Here is a 20,676-nt window from a genome sequence, read left to right as displayed (position 1 = left end):
TTGGCTATCATATTTTGGGTGTGTTTTCTTGGTACCTAATGTTATGTGGGAGATAAGGTGCTTGAAAGTGGAAGATTTGATGTGTTTTTCAGGTATTTCACCAAAACTAGCAATTTTGGGAAAGCACTGCGACTCTGTAGTTTGGAGTAGAAAGACATGGGTACCAATTTTGAATTCGCTCGAATGTGTACTTTCCAAAAATATATGGTTTTGGGGGGTCAATGTATTTTTTTGTGTTTTTACCCCACAGAAAATGCAGTAAACGTGTTGAATTTTCAGGAGCTAAAGAGACCTCTGGGGCAATCTCTATGCACTGACATCCTTATGGGGTCTCTAAATGCCAGATACTAGCTGATCCTATGCACAATGGGCATCAAACTGTTCAGCGGACCCTTAGCTTTCATATTTAGGGTGTGTTTTCTTGGTACCTAATGTTATGTGGGAGATATGGTGCTTGAAAGTGGAAGATTTGATGTGATTTTCAGGTATTTCACCAAAACTAGCAATTTTGGGAAAGCACTGCGACTCTGTAGTTTGGAGTAGAAAGACATGGGTACCAATTTTGAATTCGCCCGAATGTGTACTTTCCAAAAATATATGGTTTTGGGGGGTCAATGTATTTTTTTGTGTTTTTACCCCACAGAAAATGCAGTAAACGTGTTGAATTTTCAGTAGCTAAAGAGACCTCTGGGGCAATCTCTATGCACTGACGTCCTTATGGGGTCTCTAAATGCCAGATACAGTGCTGATCCTATGCACAATGGGCATCAAACTGTTCAGCGGACCCTAGGCTTTCATATTTCTGGTGTGTTTTCTTGGTACCTAATGTTATGTGGGAGATAAGGTGCTTGAAAGTGGAAGATTTGATGTGTTTTTCAGGTATTTCACCAAAACTAGCAATTTTGGGAAAGCACTGCGACTCTGTAGTTTGGAGTAGAAAGACATGGGTACCAATTTTGAATTCGCCCGAATGTGTACTTTCCAAAAATATATGGTTTTGGGGGGTCAATGTATTTTTTTGTGTTTTTACCCCACAGAAAATGCAGTAAACGTGTTGAATTTTCAGTAGCTAAAGAGACCTCTGGGGCAATCTCTATGCACTGACGTCCTTATGGGGTCTCTAAATGCCAGATACAGTGCTGATCCTATGCACAATGGGCATCAAACTGTTCAGCGGATCCTTGGCTTTCATATTTAGGGTGTGTTTTCTTGGTACCTAATGTTATGTGGGAGATATGGTGCTTGAAAGTGGAAGATTTGATGTGATTTTCAGGTATTTCACCAAAACTAGCAATTTTGGGAAAGCACTGCGACTCTGTAGTTTGGAGTAGAAAGACATGGGTACCAATTTTGAATTCGCCCGAATGTGTACTTTCCAAAAATATATGGTTTCGGGGGGTCAATGTATTTTTTTGGGTTTTTACCCCACAGAAAATACAGTAAACGGATTGAATTTTCAGTAGCTAAAGAGATCTCCTGGGCAATTTGTATGCACTAACTTCCTTATGGGGTCTCTAAATGCCAGATACATTGGTGTTCCTATGCACAATGGGCATCAAACTGTTCAGCGGACCCTTGGCTTTCATATTTAGGGTGTGTTCTTTTGGTACCTAATGTTATGTGGGAGATAAGGTGCTTGAAAGTGGAAGATTTGATGTGATTTTTAGGTATTTCATCAAAACTGGCAATTTTGGGAAAGAATTGCGACTCAGTAGTTTGGAGTAGAAAGACATGGGTACCAATTTTGAATTTGTCCGAATGTGTACTTTCCAAAAATATATGATTTTTGGGGGTCAATGTATTTTTTTGTGTTTTTACCCCACAGAAAATGCAGTAAATGTGTTGAATTTTCAGTAGCTAAAGAGATCTCCTGGGCAATTTGTATGTACTAACTTCCTTTTGGGGTCTCTAAATTCCAGATACATCGGGGATCCTATGCACAATGGGCATCAAACTGTTCAGTGGACCCCTGGCTTTCATATTTAGGGTGTGTTTTCTTCGTACCTAATGTTATGTGGGAGATAAGGTGCTTGAAAATGGAAGATTTGAGGTGATTTTTTAGAATTTTCATAATTTTTTATAGAAAATGCTAAATTCAGTAAAGCATTGCCGTTTGGTACTTAGGAGTTGGAAGACATAGTTACCCATTTCGGATTCGTCAGAATGTGTAGTTTTCAAAAATGTATGGTTTCCTGGGGTAAACCTAATGTTCCAGGATTTTTGGCTTTGGAATGTAAAGTATGCCATATTCTGCTGTAATGCTTTGAAAATTTAGTAATTTACTGCTGGGAGTTTTTGATCTATAGAAGTCAGAAATCTCAATAAAACTATACATATCAGGTATTGGCACGTTCGGAAGACATGAGGCTTTCCAAATCAGTTGAATTTTTGTCCATAAAATAAAATGTGTTTCTGGTAGAAATCCTTATATCATGAAAAATAGCATTTTTTCTTTTTTTTTTTGTATTTCAAGCTCTAAATCTTGTTCCAGAAGTGGAAATACACAAAAACTCAGGTAGATTTGGAAAGCTCAGGTTCTCCTGAAAAAAACAATATATAGTTTGCCTACCTAAACTTAACCCTGCCCCCAGTAAAAGCCCCTACATTGAGAGAGCACAGAATGTTCACAAAACGTCTGGCACTGGGGGGAACTGAAATGACGAATTCGGCTGGCACTTAAAGGGTTAATGTACAGTATATCTGTTTTTCTATTTTTAATTTTTGAAGAATTTGTTAAACTGATTCCCTGTCGGTCAAAAAAACATTACAAGCAAAGATTTGATTGGGTTCTATTCGTAAGTGAACTGGCACAATATAGCATCTGTGTTGGTATGTTGTCCCTTGTTCAAAATGAAGACTCTGATCAATATAAGGGGACTATGTAAACACCCCTTTGAAACTTAACTTATTTTAGAAGATTGGGTAAACATATGCACTGTTATTTGACCAGTGAATGGGACTTGCTATCTCTTCCAAAACACAGTAACAATATGATGGCTCCTTTTCAAGTATTCTCTCTTGAACACTAGAATCTGGATGAAGAATGGCCAAGATACAAATCTTCATTTGTTACTAGGCAACAAAAAGCAATGGACATACAAAAATCAAAGAATACATACGTCTTTGTTCAATTCTGATGTCATAATGCTGACGCTGGCTGGAAAACTGAGGGGCTCCATAAGATAGAAATGGTGACAATGATAGATACTGTGATGCTTTTCTTTGAAATTGCTGTTTTTTCATCTGAATTGAGCCATATTTAGCCTCCATGCCCCCTCATGCTTTTATGGAGGAGGAAGGTATGACGTTTTGGGATAGGATGATTTGTAAAGAGCTGTGGACAGTGCAGTTGTCTTACTGAACTTTGATACTTGAACAAAAAACAGAATCCCTTGTTAAAGCCTGCTATGGAAACTGGCAGTACTGTAGAACCGAGCAAGACAATTTTTTTATTTTTTTTTAGAGCTGTTTTACACCTAGTGGTAGAAATATAGTGGTATAAATGTAAATATCAGGGCTTTATAACCAATGGGGCACATTTACTAATCCACGAATCAGAATCCTGAATGGGAAAATATCGGATTGGAAACAAACATTTTGGGACTTTTTCGTATTTTTTGCGATTTTTCATCACCGTTGCAACTTTTTCAACTTTTTCGTATTGAGCGCTTGTAAACGGCGGGCAAACCTTTCCGACTTGCATGATTTTGGAAGCCTCCCATAGGACTCAATGGCACTCTGCAGCTCCAACCTGGCCGATGGAAAGTCTCCCATAGGGCTCAATGGCACTCTTCAGCTCCAACCTGGCCCAAGGAAAGTCTCCCATAGGGCTCAATGATACTCTGCAGCTCCAACCCGGCCCAAGGAAAGTCTCCCATAGGGCTCAATGGCACTTTGCAGCTCCAACCTGGCCCAAGGAAAGTCTCTCATAGGGCTCAATGGTACTCTGCAGCTCCAACCAGGCCCAAGAAAAGTCTCCCATAGGGCTCAATGGCACTCTGCAGCTCCAACCCGGCCCAAGGAAAGTCTCCCATAGGGCTCAATGGCACTCTGCAGCTCCAACCCGGCCCAAGAAAGGTCTCCCATAGGGCTCAATGGCACTCTGCAGCTCCAACCCGGCCCAAGGAAAGCCTCCCATAGGGCTCAATGGCACTCTGCAGCTCCAACCTGGCCCAAGGAAAGCCTCCCATAGGGCTCAATGGCACTCTGCAGCTCCAACCCGGCCCAAGGAAAGTCTCCCATAGGGCTCAATGGCACTCTGCAGCTCCAACCTGGCCCAAGGAAAGTCTCCCATAGGGCTCAATGGCACTCTGCAGCTCCAACCCGGCCCAAGGAAAGTCATGATACTGAAGCTTGAATTAACCCGAAACTTTTGTACTCGGCGCGACAGTACGATTTTTTCGCGACGGCGACGAAAAATTTGCGATAATTCGTGAAAAAGTCGTGATGGTGACTAAAAAAATCGCAAAAATACCGATCATTACGGAAAAAACAAATTCGGACGCTTTTCGGACGTTCGTGGATTAGTAAATGTGCCCCAATATGTCTCCTCATTATATTTATGCAGTCACATCACTCTTTCCATTGTATGCTTGCATTAATTACTTTGCATACTTGCAAACCCAACACAGTTGAAAATAAATGCGGCAAAAAATCAAACACTTTATAGGACAACATGGATGATCCATGCATTCTGCCACCTAAGACAAAAATGAATGACCATCAATGCTACTTTCAGTGTGCCCAGAGGGTAGCCCTGCTAGAGGTCTCATCGCTGCACCTATGCTCCATTTTTAGAGCTGAAACCTTCAGGTTAAAATTGGAAGTTCAGCTATTAAATTTATATGCACATGTAACTTTACTGCCTCAAGGAAGAAGGAGCCTGACACAATTTCTCCAACTGCCTTATTTTAGCATATTTTAGGGAATGCACGTTAGTACACACATTATTTACATTAACGCTTCTTTGCCTGCTCTTCCATTTGTCATAAGTTGCGAGGTGGCTTGTCTGAATGAATAAATGGCTGGCTGGGAGTGTTGTGAGCCGCACATCAACAACTGCATGCGAGTGAGGTATTGCCCAGCCCTCCCTTGTACATACAAGAAGCAGTTTGTTGCTCTATTCTCTGCACGTCTCTGGGGCTGTTTATGATCACAATATTTGCATTTTAAATGTGCTGTATTAATTTTTTCTGGCATAAATCTGAATGTCAAACTCAGATTCCTTTTTTTTCTAACCAAGCAAATGGAATATGAACTACATGGAAAAAAAAAGATTAAAAAGAAGAAATATAGGTCCAATGTACATGTAGTTAATCATTTTAAATTGATATGCATATTTTCCATGATGAATGCTGTGCATGTGAATATGAGGATGGATGCACAGTAAGTAGGGCTGGTTCACTGTGGAGCATTTTTATTGATATCATGAAGCTCACAAGCTTGTGAGTGGATTTTCATTACCTGTATTTACTACCGGAAAAACTAATTCTGTCTCCTTCTATTAATGCTGCCATGAAAAATGACTTGTTTTCTTTCATATTCCTCGTCTGGCAATTCATCGCACCTCAGTTGTAGTTAGTCTAATTGGTAAACACTGTCAGGCATAAGCCAACTCAGCAGCCATTGCAGAGATACCAGCATCCCACTGGCTGTCAATATCTGGACCATTTCCTGCTGATGGCTCTCATGGCTTATCTATATTAATTTAAAGAGAAACTTTTCCTAGTTTTCACTGATTATTTGTCTTCATTTGTTACATTGGCTTTTATATGTTAGTACATTTCAACAACTCATAACTCAGGTGTTTACAGACACCTAGGGGCAGATTTACTTATCCACGAACGGACCGAAAGCGTCCGAACGCGTTTTTTCGTAATGATCGGTATTTTTGCGACTTTTCCGTAGCCGTCACGACTTTTCCGTATGTCCTGCGATTTTTTCGTCGGCGTTGCGACTTTATCGTATATTTTCCGTGACCTTTTCGACGCCGTCGCAAAAAAATCGGATTGGTTTTTTCGCCGTTTACAATTGTTCAATACGAAAAAATTGCGACAGCGACGAAAAAGTAGTGCAAAATACGATAAAGTCGTGACGGCGACGAAAAAATCGCGCAACATACTAGGCAAATTATTCTAGTTTTTAAAATGATTTCCTTATTCTCTGTATTAGTAAAACAGTAGCTTGGACTTGATGGTAACTAAGCTGCATGAATCCATTTTGATGGCAAAACAATCCTACTGGGTTTATTTAATGTTTAAATGCTATTTACCAGACTAAGGCAAATGTTCCATGGAGAGATTTAGTTGCTGTTGGTAGCAGAAATCTATTGTCGGCCACTTATCTCTCCAAAATGCCTTTCCAGCGACAACAATATGAACCATTGGTGCAAAGGCCTACACATTGCTTTGGGTTTCCGAAGTTGCGCAACGTTTCCTTCTGCAGGCAGCTTTGCGCGACTTCGAAAAACCAAGGCCATGTGTAGGCCTTTCCACCAGCGATTTTTATTGTTGGGAAAGGCATTTGGAGAGATTTGTCGCCCAAGGTAGCAGAGATCTATTATGGGCCACTATATCTCTCCATTGGACATGAGCCTAAAGATACAAAGTAGGTAAATAATTCTTATCCAGAAAACCCCAGGTTTCGAGCATTCCAGATAATAGATCATGTCCCTTCATATTCATATTATCAGGCTTAAATATTCCTCCTAGCAATTTGTATTTTTTTTTACCTGTATTTGTTACTAAAGAAAGGCAATTCATTTTCCTTCTATTACATTTACAATGAAACATGATTTGCTTTCTTTTCTATTCCTAGCTTGCCAATTCATCCATCAGCTAACTGTAACATTTTCTGAAATAATTTTCTTTTCAAACATTATAAGAGGAAATACAAAGCAATTAGCCCCAAACCTTATTGTTTCACGTCAGTTTGAACAAATTGGTAAATATTTGAGCTAGTCACAATTACATACCAGGATAGTTTCCAAAGTATTCTGACTTTGGAAAATCCAAATGAAAATCCAATGCAAGTCCTGATTAAAACCCAGCCAAGCAAAACACTGTAGATTACCTTGATTTCAATTAAATGTGACAAATGAATACTTGACAGGTTTCAATTCAAATTCTGTTCCTGTCAGAATGATCCATTAATACTGAAGACAAAATTACCAGAATTCAAATCTGAGCAATACAATTGGCATTGTAGAGCTAGATTTATAGTTTCAAAGCTATAATCAGGGACTTGTCGCAACTCAACTGCAAAAACTTGTATTTCATTCCACTCAGAAAGCAAATTCGTAATAGAGTTTCAATAAGTGGACTTTATGTTTTGGAGAGGAGGGATGAAAAATTCAAACAAAATGATATTTTACTGCAATTATAGACTTAAACTTATCGAAATTTTTAAAGTTTTATTTTATTTTTGTAATTTAACAGTGTTCTAGTAAGAGTGAGCCAAATGTCCACAATCCGGTTCTAATTTATCCCTATGGCTAGGCCCTATTCCATAGATTTTGGGCTAGAATAACATTTGCAGTAAAGATAAAATTGTGACTATTGATGAGCAAAACAGTTTGCAAAGTTTTAAAATGTATTCCTCAATAACTAATTTCCTCAACATAATCTTACATTTAAATATAAGCTTGAATATAGAGTAACTAACATTTAACAGATGATAAGGCTACAAATGATTTTCCTTCAGCATAAGCCCAATGTACCATTTTGGAAGTAAGAGGAAGACCCATTATAATAAAGAGCTAAAGCCTCCAAGTTTTGGTGTGGCCCCCAGACATGGAGAAAAAATAGCTTTTAGAGCAGCACTGGAGATAAAAGGGTGGGGGCTGACCAAAACCATAAAGATAAAGTAATGCAGGAACCATCTGTGGAGTCACTAGTGGCCCTGTGCAAATGTAATACAGCCCTATATAACATATATGGCTTTTAACATATCTATTAATAACCTGGTGAATTCAAAAAGGCCACCACTGAGAGCATTCACTTGAGTCCTGACTAAATAGTACAGGTATGGGATCCGTTATCCCGAAACCTGTTATCCAAAGAGCTCTGAATTATGGGAAGGCCACCTCTCATATACTTCAATCAAATAATCAATATTTTTAAAACTATTTCCTTTTTCTCTGTAATAGTAAAACAATACCTTGGACCTGATCCCATCTAAGCTACACATAATTATTATTGGTGACAAAACAATCCTATCGGGTTTATTAAATGTTTAAATTATTTTTAATAAAAAAACAGACTTAAGATATGGACATCCACATTACAGAAAACCTGGAAAACCAGCTCAATGCCTGCCTACTCCTACTCCAGGTTATTATTATTAACATTTATTTATAAAGCACCAACATACTCAACAGCGCTGTACAATAAGTGGGTTTCATACATTGGACATAAAGAGTAACAGATAAAGCAATCAATAACCGATACAAGAGGTTACATATAAATAGTACCAAATACCTTTAGGGACCTGGACCTATTCCAAAAGGATATTGTGGTGCATGAATCCTGAAAAAGGGAGAGCGCATAGTCCAGTGATCCCCAACCAGTGGCTCGGGGGCAACATGTTGCTCCCCAACCCCTTGGGTGTTGCTCTCAGTGCCCCCAAACCAGGGAGTTATTTTTGAATTCCTGACTTGGGGGCAAGTTTTGGTTGAATAAATACAAGATTTACTACCAAATAAAGCCCCTGTAAGCTGATAGTGTGCATAGAGGCTGCCTAATAGCCAATCTTAGCCCTTATTTGGCTCCTCCATGAACTTTTATGGTGCTTGTGTTGCTCTCTAAGTCTTTTTACATTTGACTGTGGCTCATGGGATCCCTGCTATAGTCTATGATTTAGCCTAAAGCCTTGCTCATGAACACACAAGCAAAACCAGCTACTCCTATGTATTCTTTTATGCCTGGGTCAATAGGACTTATTTGAATAATAAATAATTTATAGCAAAATTCTTAAGATTTAGTTGCCTTTTACAATTTCAGTTTGGTATTGGCAATAAAAAACATAATATAGTGTACAGCAATCAGAACCCTTGGATTATTAAATGGATTTTCTCATCTCCTAAACTGTAGCGTTGCCAGAATAAAAAAAAAAAAAATACATTACATACCCAACTTCATTTATCTTGACTGAAGTATTCTATTGCCTTGGAAAATAATGTAAACTGTAAAAATGTTCAGCTATTTTTTCTGTATGATCCAGGCTGTAACTCTTTAACCCACATTTCAGATGTCCTATTTGTGCTGCACTCGCTTTCACCTCATTTCAGCTCCAATAAACTAAGGTAATTAGGCCCTTCAGCTTTAACATCTGTCTTCCTTCTTATATTGTGATCATGTAAGAAGCTTAAGGAATGATTTTCCACAAACAGAAAAAAAAGCACTGGGTGGTTTTCACACTCCACACGAATGAAAATGAAAAAGTAAAGGCTGTTGGCATTAAAACATATTCTTGGAACTACTAAATAGGATTGCACTTTTAAAGCGGCCTGTCATGGCTGCGGTAGCATTATGTCATGGCTCATTACTCTTGGACCTAATCATAAATTTTACCCTATAGCTTTCCAATGCCAAGGCTGTTAAGAACTTGGTTGACTTCCAGGTATGCATTACAGCAGTGTCTCTGGATGGATTTTAATTAAACTGATCACCCACAGTGAAGTTCCTCCTGAATGCTGAATATTTTCAATTTTTTTACTAAATCAACTTACAGGATTAAAGAGAAAATGGGAAAAAAAGCTTTAACTAAAAGGGTTGAGTAAGCCGTGTACAGAACCAGACGCTGATTGCTGCCTTAAATACAGAAATCTGCACTGAACAATTGGCATTACTGCTAGGCATTAACTGAATAAAAGATAAAAAATAATCACAATGCGATGAATACTCAGCTAATTTTCTTATAGGTGGCATAAAGACCACTGAAAACTGTATGGTGTTAACCAAGAAATAGGCTATTGTCCCAAATGAGCGCCATTACAATTACACCTTAATCTTGTTTAAAAGCTAAACATTCCTTAGTTATGTATCTATTTCATGTGCACTTTATATACTTAGCCCCATATGTAGCAAAAGGCTCTAAGTTTGCCCAAGAGCAGTAACCCATAGAAACCAATAAGATGATTGTATTTAAATAGGTGACCAGTAAATGTTACTGGTTGCTATAGGTTACTGCTCCTGGGCAAAATTAGTGCCTAATATTACATAACCCCACTAGAGATAATGTACTACAATATATTCCCATTGTCAGAAAATAGTGACCTGCTCCCTCCTAAAGCAGCACAAGCCTACATAGTTCAGCACAACAGTAGTGCCTGCGGTGTTAGCATACAGCCTCATCAAGGGTCATATATACCCTGCTTGCCTTGATGGCCTGCCAATGCAGATATATATTATGTCAAACACCCTTTAACATAAACAATACTTTGGTTAATTAAAAAAATAGATCTTATAGGGGGAAAAAAATTGCATAAAGCTTTAGCTCACAGATATGTGTCTGTGTACATGCAGCTTTGTGTCACAGTTGGTCATTTTGAAAGTTAGTTCCAATACATTGTCTAGGTCAGGGGTCCCCAACCTTTTGAGCTACTTTCAAATGTAAAAAGAGTTGGGAAGCAACTTAAACATAAAAAAGTTCCTGGGGTGCCAAGTAAGGGTTGTTATTGGCTTATTGGTAGCCTCTAAAGACTGGCAGCCTATAGGAGGTTCTATTTGTCAGTACACCTGTTTTTTTTTTTTTGCAATGAAAAATTTGCTTCCATGCCAGGAATTCAAAAATAGCACCTGCTTTGAGGCCACTGGGAGCAACATGCAATGGGTTGGTAAGAAACATGTTGTTAGTAAGCTACTGGTTGAGGATCCTTGGTCTAGGTCAGTGGGAAACTCACCAATGTATCTGATCTATCAATTCAAATATGACTCCTGCAGAGACACAGATTGCTAAGAGGGGATAATAAATAATAACGTGATTATTTCAGAAACTGTACCATGTTTTTAATAATATTTATGTTGAAAGTTACTTATTTCAAATTATATTTCATTTAATAAATCCCCTTTAAAATCACACTTTACATATGGTTTGCATACTGAACTGTATTATGGTAGAAATGTCCTGTTTGCATGTAAAAAGCATTGCACCACAACATATATTGAAGCAAAATATGCAAAAGCTAGCGCTACTACATAAAAAAGCCTTGTAAACACTAGGGTTAATGCAGAATGTTACCAAGTTTGACGGTAGTAGACTATTATAGAACATATAATATCACCATTCTCATCAATTATCACCTTGCTGGCTCTGCTGTAAATAAAAAATGCAGTCGTTGCAGAACATCAGTACCTGCAATATTAGTGTGAACAACAGCAAAGAAGCATCTTGGGTATTTTTTCCTAACAGCAAAGCCTTTTCCCACAGGCACTGCCCTCGGCGCCTCCAGTGATGTCTGGATTTGCTTACAAACTAACAAGTTCTTTCCAATGCGAGATACACCTTATGAGACTTTATAAAGTACTGTTGTGTATCTAATTTGTTATGTAGTCATAGATGTTACTTTCCCTAGCGATATACAGATTATTATTATACTTTAAAATATTCATTTGGTTTTTTTTATACATTGTAGAGCGCTTAGTAGAATGAGCCCCCAGCCTAGTAATGTTGACACTGAGGCACACACAAAGAAAAACACACTTATTCTCTAATTTTTTTCTATGGCATTCTACCAGAGAACGGCATCCGTCTATCCTTTTATAACAGCCCACCTTAACATTTCTCACTCAAGATCTTGCAACTTTGGAATGTCCTCCCCATCAATATCTGTCAAGCACTTTTTTTCTTTTCATCTTCAAGGTTTTTTCTCACCACTCACCTCTTTAACACAGCATTTCAGTAATTCCAAAGTACTCATTTGCCATGACAACCTTTAACTATGTGTGGAGATCTGATGGAGTCGCTACTTAGGAAGTAAAATCTTCAGGGCAAAGGTTTTGTTTTGTAAAGTTTATTGTCTGTTATTCTTAATCTCTTAGTAATGAAATCTATATCACTGCTGGGGCATCGCTGGGTAAAAAGCAAAGTTAGGAAAATATAGATCATGAAAAGATCTAATATTTACAGAATTATTATGGTATCAGGAATTTTTTTGGGGGGGAATTAAGGAATCTAACAGCTCATTTGCTGATGCCTACAGCATGATGAACATTCAGTAGTGAACAATTGTAAGTTCTACTTACTGGCGTGTATTGGAAAAAATGGAAAAATCAAGATGTTGATTGAAATTAATTCTACATCCTATTTTTATTGGTATATCTAATTCCTCGGAAATGTATCAGCTTGGTGATAAAGCTATCAGGCTGCTTCTTTCAAAACACAACCAAACAATCAATACTTAGAAACCATGGCTACAGATAAAGATATGGATTACAAATAGGACTTTTTGCCTTAAAATTAATTTTTATTATATCACTGACAGAATATTTTCATTTGCAGTTGTCCTTCATTCTTTTTTGTCATTTTGACCTATTTGACTCTCAATTCTACCTTTCTCCATCCTCATATTTCAAATGATATCTAGTAATCATGGTCACTGACCCCAGAAACCAGATTAATACCGAGGTTAGATTTTTATTAATTTCCTTATCACTTCTTCCATTCATCAGTCTTTCCACTACCAACTTGATAACATTTTACATTTCAGACCGGAGAACCACAAAACCCCTCAATAAAGAATGAATGAAGTATAAAGAAATATGTCACTGCCTATATAATTTGAAATCATAATTTAAATGTGGACAAATCAATATTTAGAATACAGCTTTGTTATTGGTAGACATTAACCACATGCTTTATATTACATGGGAATGAGTATATATTATGTCTGCTATTAATATCGTGGAAGGGTATGTAGGATTTTAATGGTATGTAGAACTTGTGAAGTGTTTGTATGATTTTGTCATGACTCACTTTTAGTTAAGACTTGTGTGTTAATGTTGTGTTTGCCCCTACCATTTTCCATATGCTCTGCCTCACCAACACTGCCATCTGGCGTTGTTCTCTCGTAGTTGTCTTCTGGGAGTGGTAAGGCACCGAGTCTTGGTCCTGAAGAGCTCTTACTGCTTGGTGTCTCTGACTCCTCCAAACCACTATCATAGCAACTCTGCAACGATCCCTGATGCGGGTCCTGGGGCTGACTCACAACAGAAAACGTCACTCTACGAAATGGCTGCAAAACAAAAGAGTCTGAATGTCACTCAACAATAGAAGTAAAGAAGACAGTTTCACTTCTGTTGCATTGGATAGTTTTTAAATTGTCGGTAGCACTGTATTGGTTGTATACTATTTTCATTAAGTTCATAGTGATGCAGCAAATATTGGAAGCTTTTGCTAAAATTAGCATTAGGCTTTGCCTTTTGTTCTATTAAAAAACAACTTTACCAGTGTTGCCCACCACCCCCTTTAATGTTGCTCCCAGTGGCCTCAAAGTAGGTGCCCATTTTTACGTTTCTGGAGGCAGGTTTTGAAAGCCCAGATACACAGTTGTACTCCAAGCAGACTAGCAGTCCATATGGGGCTACCAAATAGCCAATTACAGTCCATATTTGGCATCCCCAAAGAACTTCTCATATGCTTGTGTGGCTCCCCAACACTTTTTACATCAGAATGTGGCTTAAGAGTAAAAAAGGTTGGGAATCCCTGATCTAGCTGATGCCAGTTACCTTAGGTGTGCCTAATTATTGCCATAAAACTCACCAGAAGAAATCTGCTTAATAAACTGTAGTTAAATTATGGGCCAAATTTCATCTAATGAGGAGAACCTCAATCTCATGAAAACTCCATTGGAGTCTATGAGAAAAGTAAGAATTTATGAGATACTAAATTGAATCGAGCTTTATGTTGGGCATGCAGAAGATCTCTAAATATCATTTGTATTCTTAATAGATTTACTGCTCACTTTATCTGCTTTCATGTAATACATCCATTATTATTTACAGTCAGTCATTATAACAAAGCACATACAGTATTTAGCTGAGTTGGTTTGAAAGCATTTGAATTACTGCAGATGTTTCATTTTATATTATAGATACACCAAAATGTAAATAGATGGAGGCTCTAACCAATGTGCTCCATCTGTACAATAACAAAGCATGACTGTGCCTAATCAAATATTTAAACTATAAAGTTCCTTGTCATATATTTAGTCCTAGGTTACATCAAATATTTCTTATTTATGTTGCAGATGGCTTTAGCAACCATTATAATCATAATAATGGGTCAAAACATTGAAAGAAAAGGAAAAGTTAGAGACAATATTGAGTTACGTACACAGGGCATTCCTATGTCACATAGGGATATTAGTACATAAAAGTCAGTTCTGTCATATTACACCTGCATTTTCAAAAGCATATCATTAATCGTACCACTTCCCTGTTACTACTATGGGAGCCCATTTAACTGTGTCTATGGAGAATGCATTTGTGACCCAAGCTATATGGCAAATCCCATAGCTACAAAAAAAAATGTAATTTTACAGAAAAGCTATTTTCTGTCCATCTATTAAAATGTCCTTAATGTCAGCTTCCAACTCTCAGTTAAGGGAACTCTCTCTCAATTATAGGTAAAGTTTACTGTCTCCCTTATATGGAAGCATTAAAGGTCAAAGGAAAACAATAAATGGTATTTTCAACATTGTGGGGAAAAACAGCAAAATTGTAGCCCAGCAAAATAGATGTAACATAAAAGAATGAACAAAAGAGACATAGAAGCAACGGAAACAAATCTCGAGTTCCACGGAAAGAGCAAGAATCAGCTAAAATGGTCAGGATTCAAAGTAAAAAGTGGAGGTGGAAAATAAAAAAGAACAAAACCCTATCACTGTTCACATTTATTTGTTTTGAAGTTAAAATGTCACTGAGATAGAAAACTATTTATATTAATATACAGAAATCTATACAGCAATCTGTACCTACAATTCACATGGCAGCGAGATAACAGCAATGTCCTGGGATCAATTTCCTTTCTCAAACGATAGCAATATATAGAGAGTATAACACATTCAGAGAGACATATTGAAAGGGAGCTTTCAAGGGGTATAGGGAAATATTGTGTTTATTTATGTGTATGAATGCAAAGAACAAGGCTCTTGGTGGTATTTATTCAATATACAGGTATCGGACCCCTTATCCGGAAACCCGTTATCCAGAAAGCTCCGAATTACGGAATGCCTGTCTCCCATAGACTCCATTTTAATCAAATAATTCAGAATTTTAAAACTGATTTACTTTTTCTATGTAGAAATAAAACAGAACCTTGTAATTTATTCCAACTAAGATATAATTAATCCTTATTGGATGCAAAACAATCCTATTGGGTTTAATTAATGTTTTATTGATTTTTTAGTAGACTTAAGGTATGGAGATCCAAATTACGGAAAGACCCCTTATCCGGAATACCCTTGGTCCCGAGCATTCTGGATAATGGGTCCTATACCTGTACTTTGAGTTTCTTACACACCATCCCTGGGTCGAAAACTATAAAATAGGATTCATTAGAAATTAATTTATATATATAAGGTAAATGTTGTTTGGGTAGTATTTATTAAATACAACGAAAAGAGAAACAAAAGACCACCCCCCCCCAAAAAAAAAATGGCACCTTCCTACTTGTTGCCAGTAATTTATCTTAAACAGAAGTAAAAATTGAACTTTTATTAAAGCTTATTAAAATCATATTATTATGATATGTAATGTGTAAAAACAAAACAACAAATACCAGCCAATATTAGCATTGCCATAATCAACAGTACAAAACAGCAACAGAGGTGCAAACAGATGGAATTCGCCCTTGTGATTCCAAAGAAACTAACAAAACATATAGATTGTGTTCAAACACAGTGTGTCAATTATGTGCAACATTATCGAACTGTTATTTCCAACCACATGCTCGTGTTTATAAATAGTGAGTAGGGAAAGAAAATAAATGGCAACCCCCACCCACTAGTTAACTTTTGGTTCAAATGATTACCCAACTAGTACATGAGATAAGTGTTGCCTTCAGAACTCATGGAGCCTTATACTGCTTAGTTATAGGGTCCTTGCCACAAAGGGACCCCAATCATTGGTCTCCTGCCAGCCTGGGGCCTCTGGGCAGTAAGCCCAGCCAACTAAGAAGAATGGTGTCATTTAAAAAAATTCTGACCACAATATAATATTTCAAAGTAGGTTTAAGCAGAATCATATGTTGCATCCTGTCCACAGGGCCTAAACAATAGAGAATAGAATAACAGTGTATTGTCTTAAATTGGACAATACAACCTCCAAAGGGACCATTGCAGAGCGATTTTAATATCTGTCCCATGATGACCACCATAGCTTGTCTGACTAAAACAAACCACCCAAGCTCCAGCCATTATTTCCCCTAATGCAAAAACCCACCTATTACCTCTAATGCAGACCATGTATAAGTTCAACACATCTGCCTGACCGCTGTCAAGGTTCCCATACTTTGTACTGAGGAAGTTTGAACAAAATCCACAAGTTTTATTTATTTCTATAGCTCAGATGTTCCCAAACTGCAAACGGCCTTGCATGGTGGCATTTTGTGGCTGCCAGCCTAAAAACCCAGTAAGGGTAAGATTTGGGATAAATACTTCCCCTGGAACCCAGCCTGTTGGTGGGTGAGAGTGAAGAGTGAAGAGTGAATGCATAATTTGCTATTTTAAAAAAATAAGTGGATCTACTGAGAATGTATATACCAGTCCAATAGCCTTTTTATTGGGAAATGGGGGCCCTAACCAAAGCATAAACTACAGAGAAAGTTTAATATCAGACAGTTTGAAGACCACTGCCATAGACATATGTTAAGATGAGTTTGTTTTGTTTGTACAGATATAAGATTCATTATCCGGAAATCTATTAGGTAGAAAATTCCGAATTATGGGAAAGGCATCTCCCATAGACTCCATTTAAATAAAATAATACAAATTTTAAAAAAAATCTCAGTTTTTCTATAATATTAAACTGGTACCTTGTACTTGATCCTAAATGAGATAGAATTAATCCTTATTGGATCCAAAACAATACTATTTATGTTTAAATGAGTTTTTAGTAGACTTTTAGTATGGAGAACCAAATTACAGAAAGATTCCTTATCCAGAAAACTCCATTCTGGATAACAGGTCCCATATCTGTACTCATTTTGATGTTTGCACTGATAGTAATAGTACTGATAGTAATAGTGGGTTGTGTGTGCTGGGTTTACTTGGATGGGTTGAACTTGATGGACTCTGGTCTTTTTTCAACCCTATGTGACTATGTAACTATGTAACTATGTACTAGCACTTCATTAGTGTAGTAAAAGTTCTAAGGAAAAATCTTTTTTCTCTTATGCCTAATAGTTGAGGTGATGTTCTATATTTGCATTAGGCAGGAGACCCTCACTGAGCCTAGACTCTCGGCTGCCAGGATCTATTATGACACCATTTATTATCAGAGAGTTAAAAGGACAAAAGTTTGAATATGTTTCAAAATGTCCAAATTAGTTAATTAACATTTTTACAGTCTTTTAACTATTCTTAGTTGTTTAAAATAATGGTAGACTTGACATTCTTTCAGTGGCCTTTATGATGTTCAGACAAAGATCACTAACTGACTTTAGAAGGTTTTTATTCAAGCAACTAAAGGCACAATTGACGTGTTATTCTTCCACTGAGACTATGCACACATATTGATTACTCTGGAATTGCTTTATTCAAAATGCCAGATATTACAGAATAAAAAAGAAACCGTGGCCTTGTTCTTATTGAACTTTTTAAGCAGATACATAAGAGATGATTTGTGTTTATAGATGACTGCAGAATTTAAATACTTCTTGCAGATGTTTATACAATCTAACTAATGATGAAAAGAAAAAAAAACCCTTTTCATTCTAGCAGCTTAATGATTAGTAGGTCTTTTAAAGATGAATTCAGATAAAACTCTTCATTTTAAGAATAGAAAAGATCAAATTTATATCCATTTTCGATTGCTGGCAGGCAAGTATTGCCATCAACATGCTCATAAATAAGCGATCTATTCTCAGAAATAACTAATTCAACAGAAATTCCATCAGGGCAGACAATTATCTATAAAACTAGGAGGGCTTCTCTGGAACAGCTGACAGGCACAAAACATTCATATATTTACATAAATGTGAGGCAGGGCGGGCGAGTTTTTAGATGAGCTGTGCCATAAATGCTTCAATCACATTTATATTACTGAACTGCCTGTTTAGTTGTATGAGATAAGTATGTTGACTCGTGAACATGAGTAGACCATATAAAAATGGCAAGACAGCTATGTAGGTTACAAAATGAATCTTGCGCTAACTGTATGAGAAACCAAGGCATACCTGCCCTCAAAGATTTCTATATTGGGGCATGTTGGGTGTAGTAATGAAGAGTGCTGGGATTCTAGTGTTATGCTGAGCCCTAACTTCAAAGCCTTTGAATTGATAATGGTTTTAAAAGATGAAGAATCAATCAAAATTTGCCCCTTCATGCTCTGCTGTTAAATCAGATTCAGTAAGCCTTCTCTCCCTATGCCCTGTCCCTCACCAGTCTGGGCTTTATTTCTCACCTCTTTCTAAACCTTTTCTATCTGGATTAATCTCTTCAACATCCTATATGCTTTCCATAAGCAGCATCAGAAGAACATTGGTTCTAATATAGGTTATTCCAAAATATATAAAGTCAGACCCCTCTGCCCAGGCTCTTTCTCCCCCTTTGGCCAAACGTGGGTCAATTTCTCCCACTTTTTATGACTACCCACATACCCCAGCTATAAGGATGGATTCTTCCAGCCGATCTCATATCTGCAACTCTTCCCTCAGATAGGGAATTTCTCTTAGTATCCCATTAACCTCTTGGTGCATATGTTCCACCTTAGCTCATTGATCTTGGTTTATTTCCTTCACCCTTCATAAAACTGGCACAACAGGGCAATTAAATGTGTGGATCTTTCCCCTGCATTTATTGTATCATAATACAACTTTTCAGGGGTGGAACCCTTTATTGGGACCTCCCTTACATTAATTGGCATGTTGTGTAGGTTTTATAGGGATGCTGATCCCCCAGCTGAGCACTGCACTATGATTGAAGGAGATCAGGTTGTGTCTTTATTCCACTCAACCTCTGCTCTATCTCCTACTATTCTCTGTCCCCTGAGTGAATCACTCCCTTTCCTGAAATTACTTACATCTATCTACTTTTATCCTCCTACTCACTGTTCCTGTAAAAAAATCTCTTCTTCTCCTCAGGACCCTGGTGCATTCCTCCACCCTTAACCTCTTTATAATTCTTTTTCCCCTTCATTGCACTGGTATTCTAGGTATAAATTAATACATATACAGAAAACACAAAAATAAAATAAAAAAAAGTATATTTATATATATGCCACTACCAATTTTGCTTTAATACAACATGGGATTAAAAAATAAAGGAAAACATTTTTATTACTATTCACTGTAACAGAGTAGCCAATTAATATGTGCAGTGTGATTTATTGTTTCCCATGGAATCTGATAATATTTCTTAATTCCTTGGAGAAATTAGCCCAGGTGCTACAGGGAGTGACTGAACTGCAATAAATTATTACTCTCGACATTAGCCAAGTCAAACAAGATCTGTATTAGCAGAAGGAAAACCACAAAAAGCAGTACAATAAAAGTCAACAGCCGATAATTATATTGGATACATAAACCCCACTATGAATATGTAATGTATTTAATTGCATACAGAATGTCCATTAAGTTGCTCTGTATGTGTTACAGGGTCTGCTTTAAATTAAAGTAAGGGAGGGAACATGTAATGCCGCAGTTGTGAGTCACAGAGTGGGGAGTCGGCTCATATCACTAATATTTATGCTCTTTGTATTTCAGATGTGCATATAAGCTTAAGTATTATGGATATATTCTATAGAAATTCATATTATTTCTTATCATACATAAAAGTGACAAGCCTGACTCATTACATAGCTCTTTAAGGGTGAACAGTTATTGGAACTATTATTCAGAATGCTGGGGTTTTCTGGATAAGGGCTCTTTCCGCTCTTTTGGATAAATCTGCTAAAAATTATTCAAGCATTAAATGAAGCCAAAAGAATTTGCCAGCAATATGGGTTCTTTTGTATAAGTAACCCAGATAAAAAGGAATTAGTAGAACTATTTGTTGAATATGGGTTCTATGGGAGATGAACTTTCTGTAATTCTGAGTTTTCTGATGGGGGATAGGAAAAAGGGGGGGGGCTCCAGGTATTCTAGGAAACCACAGGGCCACAAAAATAAAAGTAAAAATCCTTTTTTATTAAAGTTGAATTAAAAAATAAATATCTTCATTGACCCTACGTGACATAGGGGCAATTAGCCCCCGGAAGCGACTCTTCTTTCCTATTCCTGGTGCACCTGGATTTGGTGAGTTGATCTATAATGGGTACTAGTGACACCTTCTCTTGTTGTTCCAGATATGGGATCCCAATACCTGTACTATACGAAGCACCAGAGACTGGGGCAGATTAGGACGCAATATTAAAATGTCAATCAAACCTTTAGATTTGGCTCCAATGCCAGCTTTTTAGAACCCTAAGAACGACACTTCATATCAGTATTGGGAATTAGCTATTCCCTTTCAACATACAC

General features: G+C 37.3%; 1 protein-coding gene across 2 annotated transcripts in view; it reads right to left on the bottom strand.

The window, feature by feature from the left end:
* The window catches only part of pcdh7 (protocadherin 7), a 511,205-nt gene that overhangs the window by 239,419 nt on the left and 251,110 nt on the right, over positions 1–20,676 (bottom strand). The window contains exon 2 of one of the 2 annotated variants that reach the window (XM_018093920.2): positions 13,015–13,231. In XM_018093920.2, coding sequence (XP_017949409.1) covers positions 13,015–13,231 — 217 coding nt within the window. The remainder of the gene's footprint in view (positions 1–13,014; positions 13,232–20,676) is intronic. The other variant, XM_031901728.1, reaches the window with a different exon arrangement.

This window comes from Xenopus tropicalis, chromosome 1 (assembly GCF_000004195.4).
Source record: "Xenopus tropicalis strain Nigerian chromosome 1, UCB_Xtro_10.0, whole genome shotgun sequence".
NCBI classification, from domain to species: domain Eukaryota; kingdom Metazoa; phylum Chordata; class Amphibia; order Anura; family Pipidae; genus Xenopus; species Xenopus tropicalis.
This window is presented reverse-complemented; position numbering and strand designations above follow the sequence as displayed.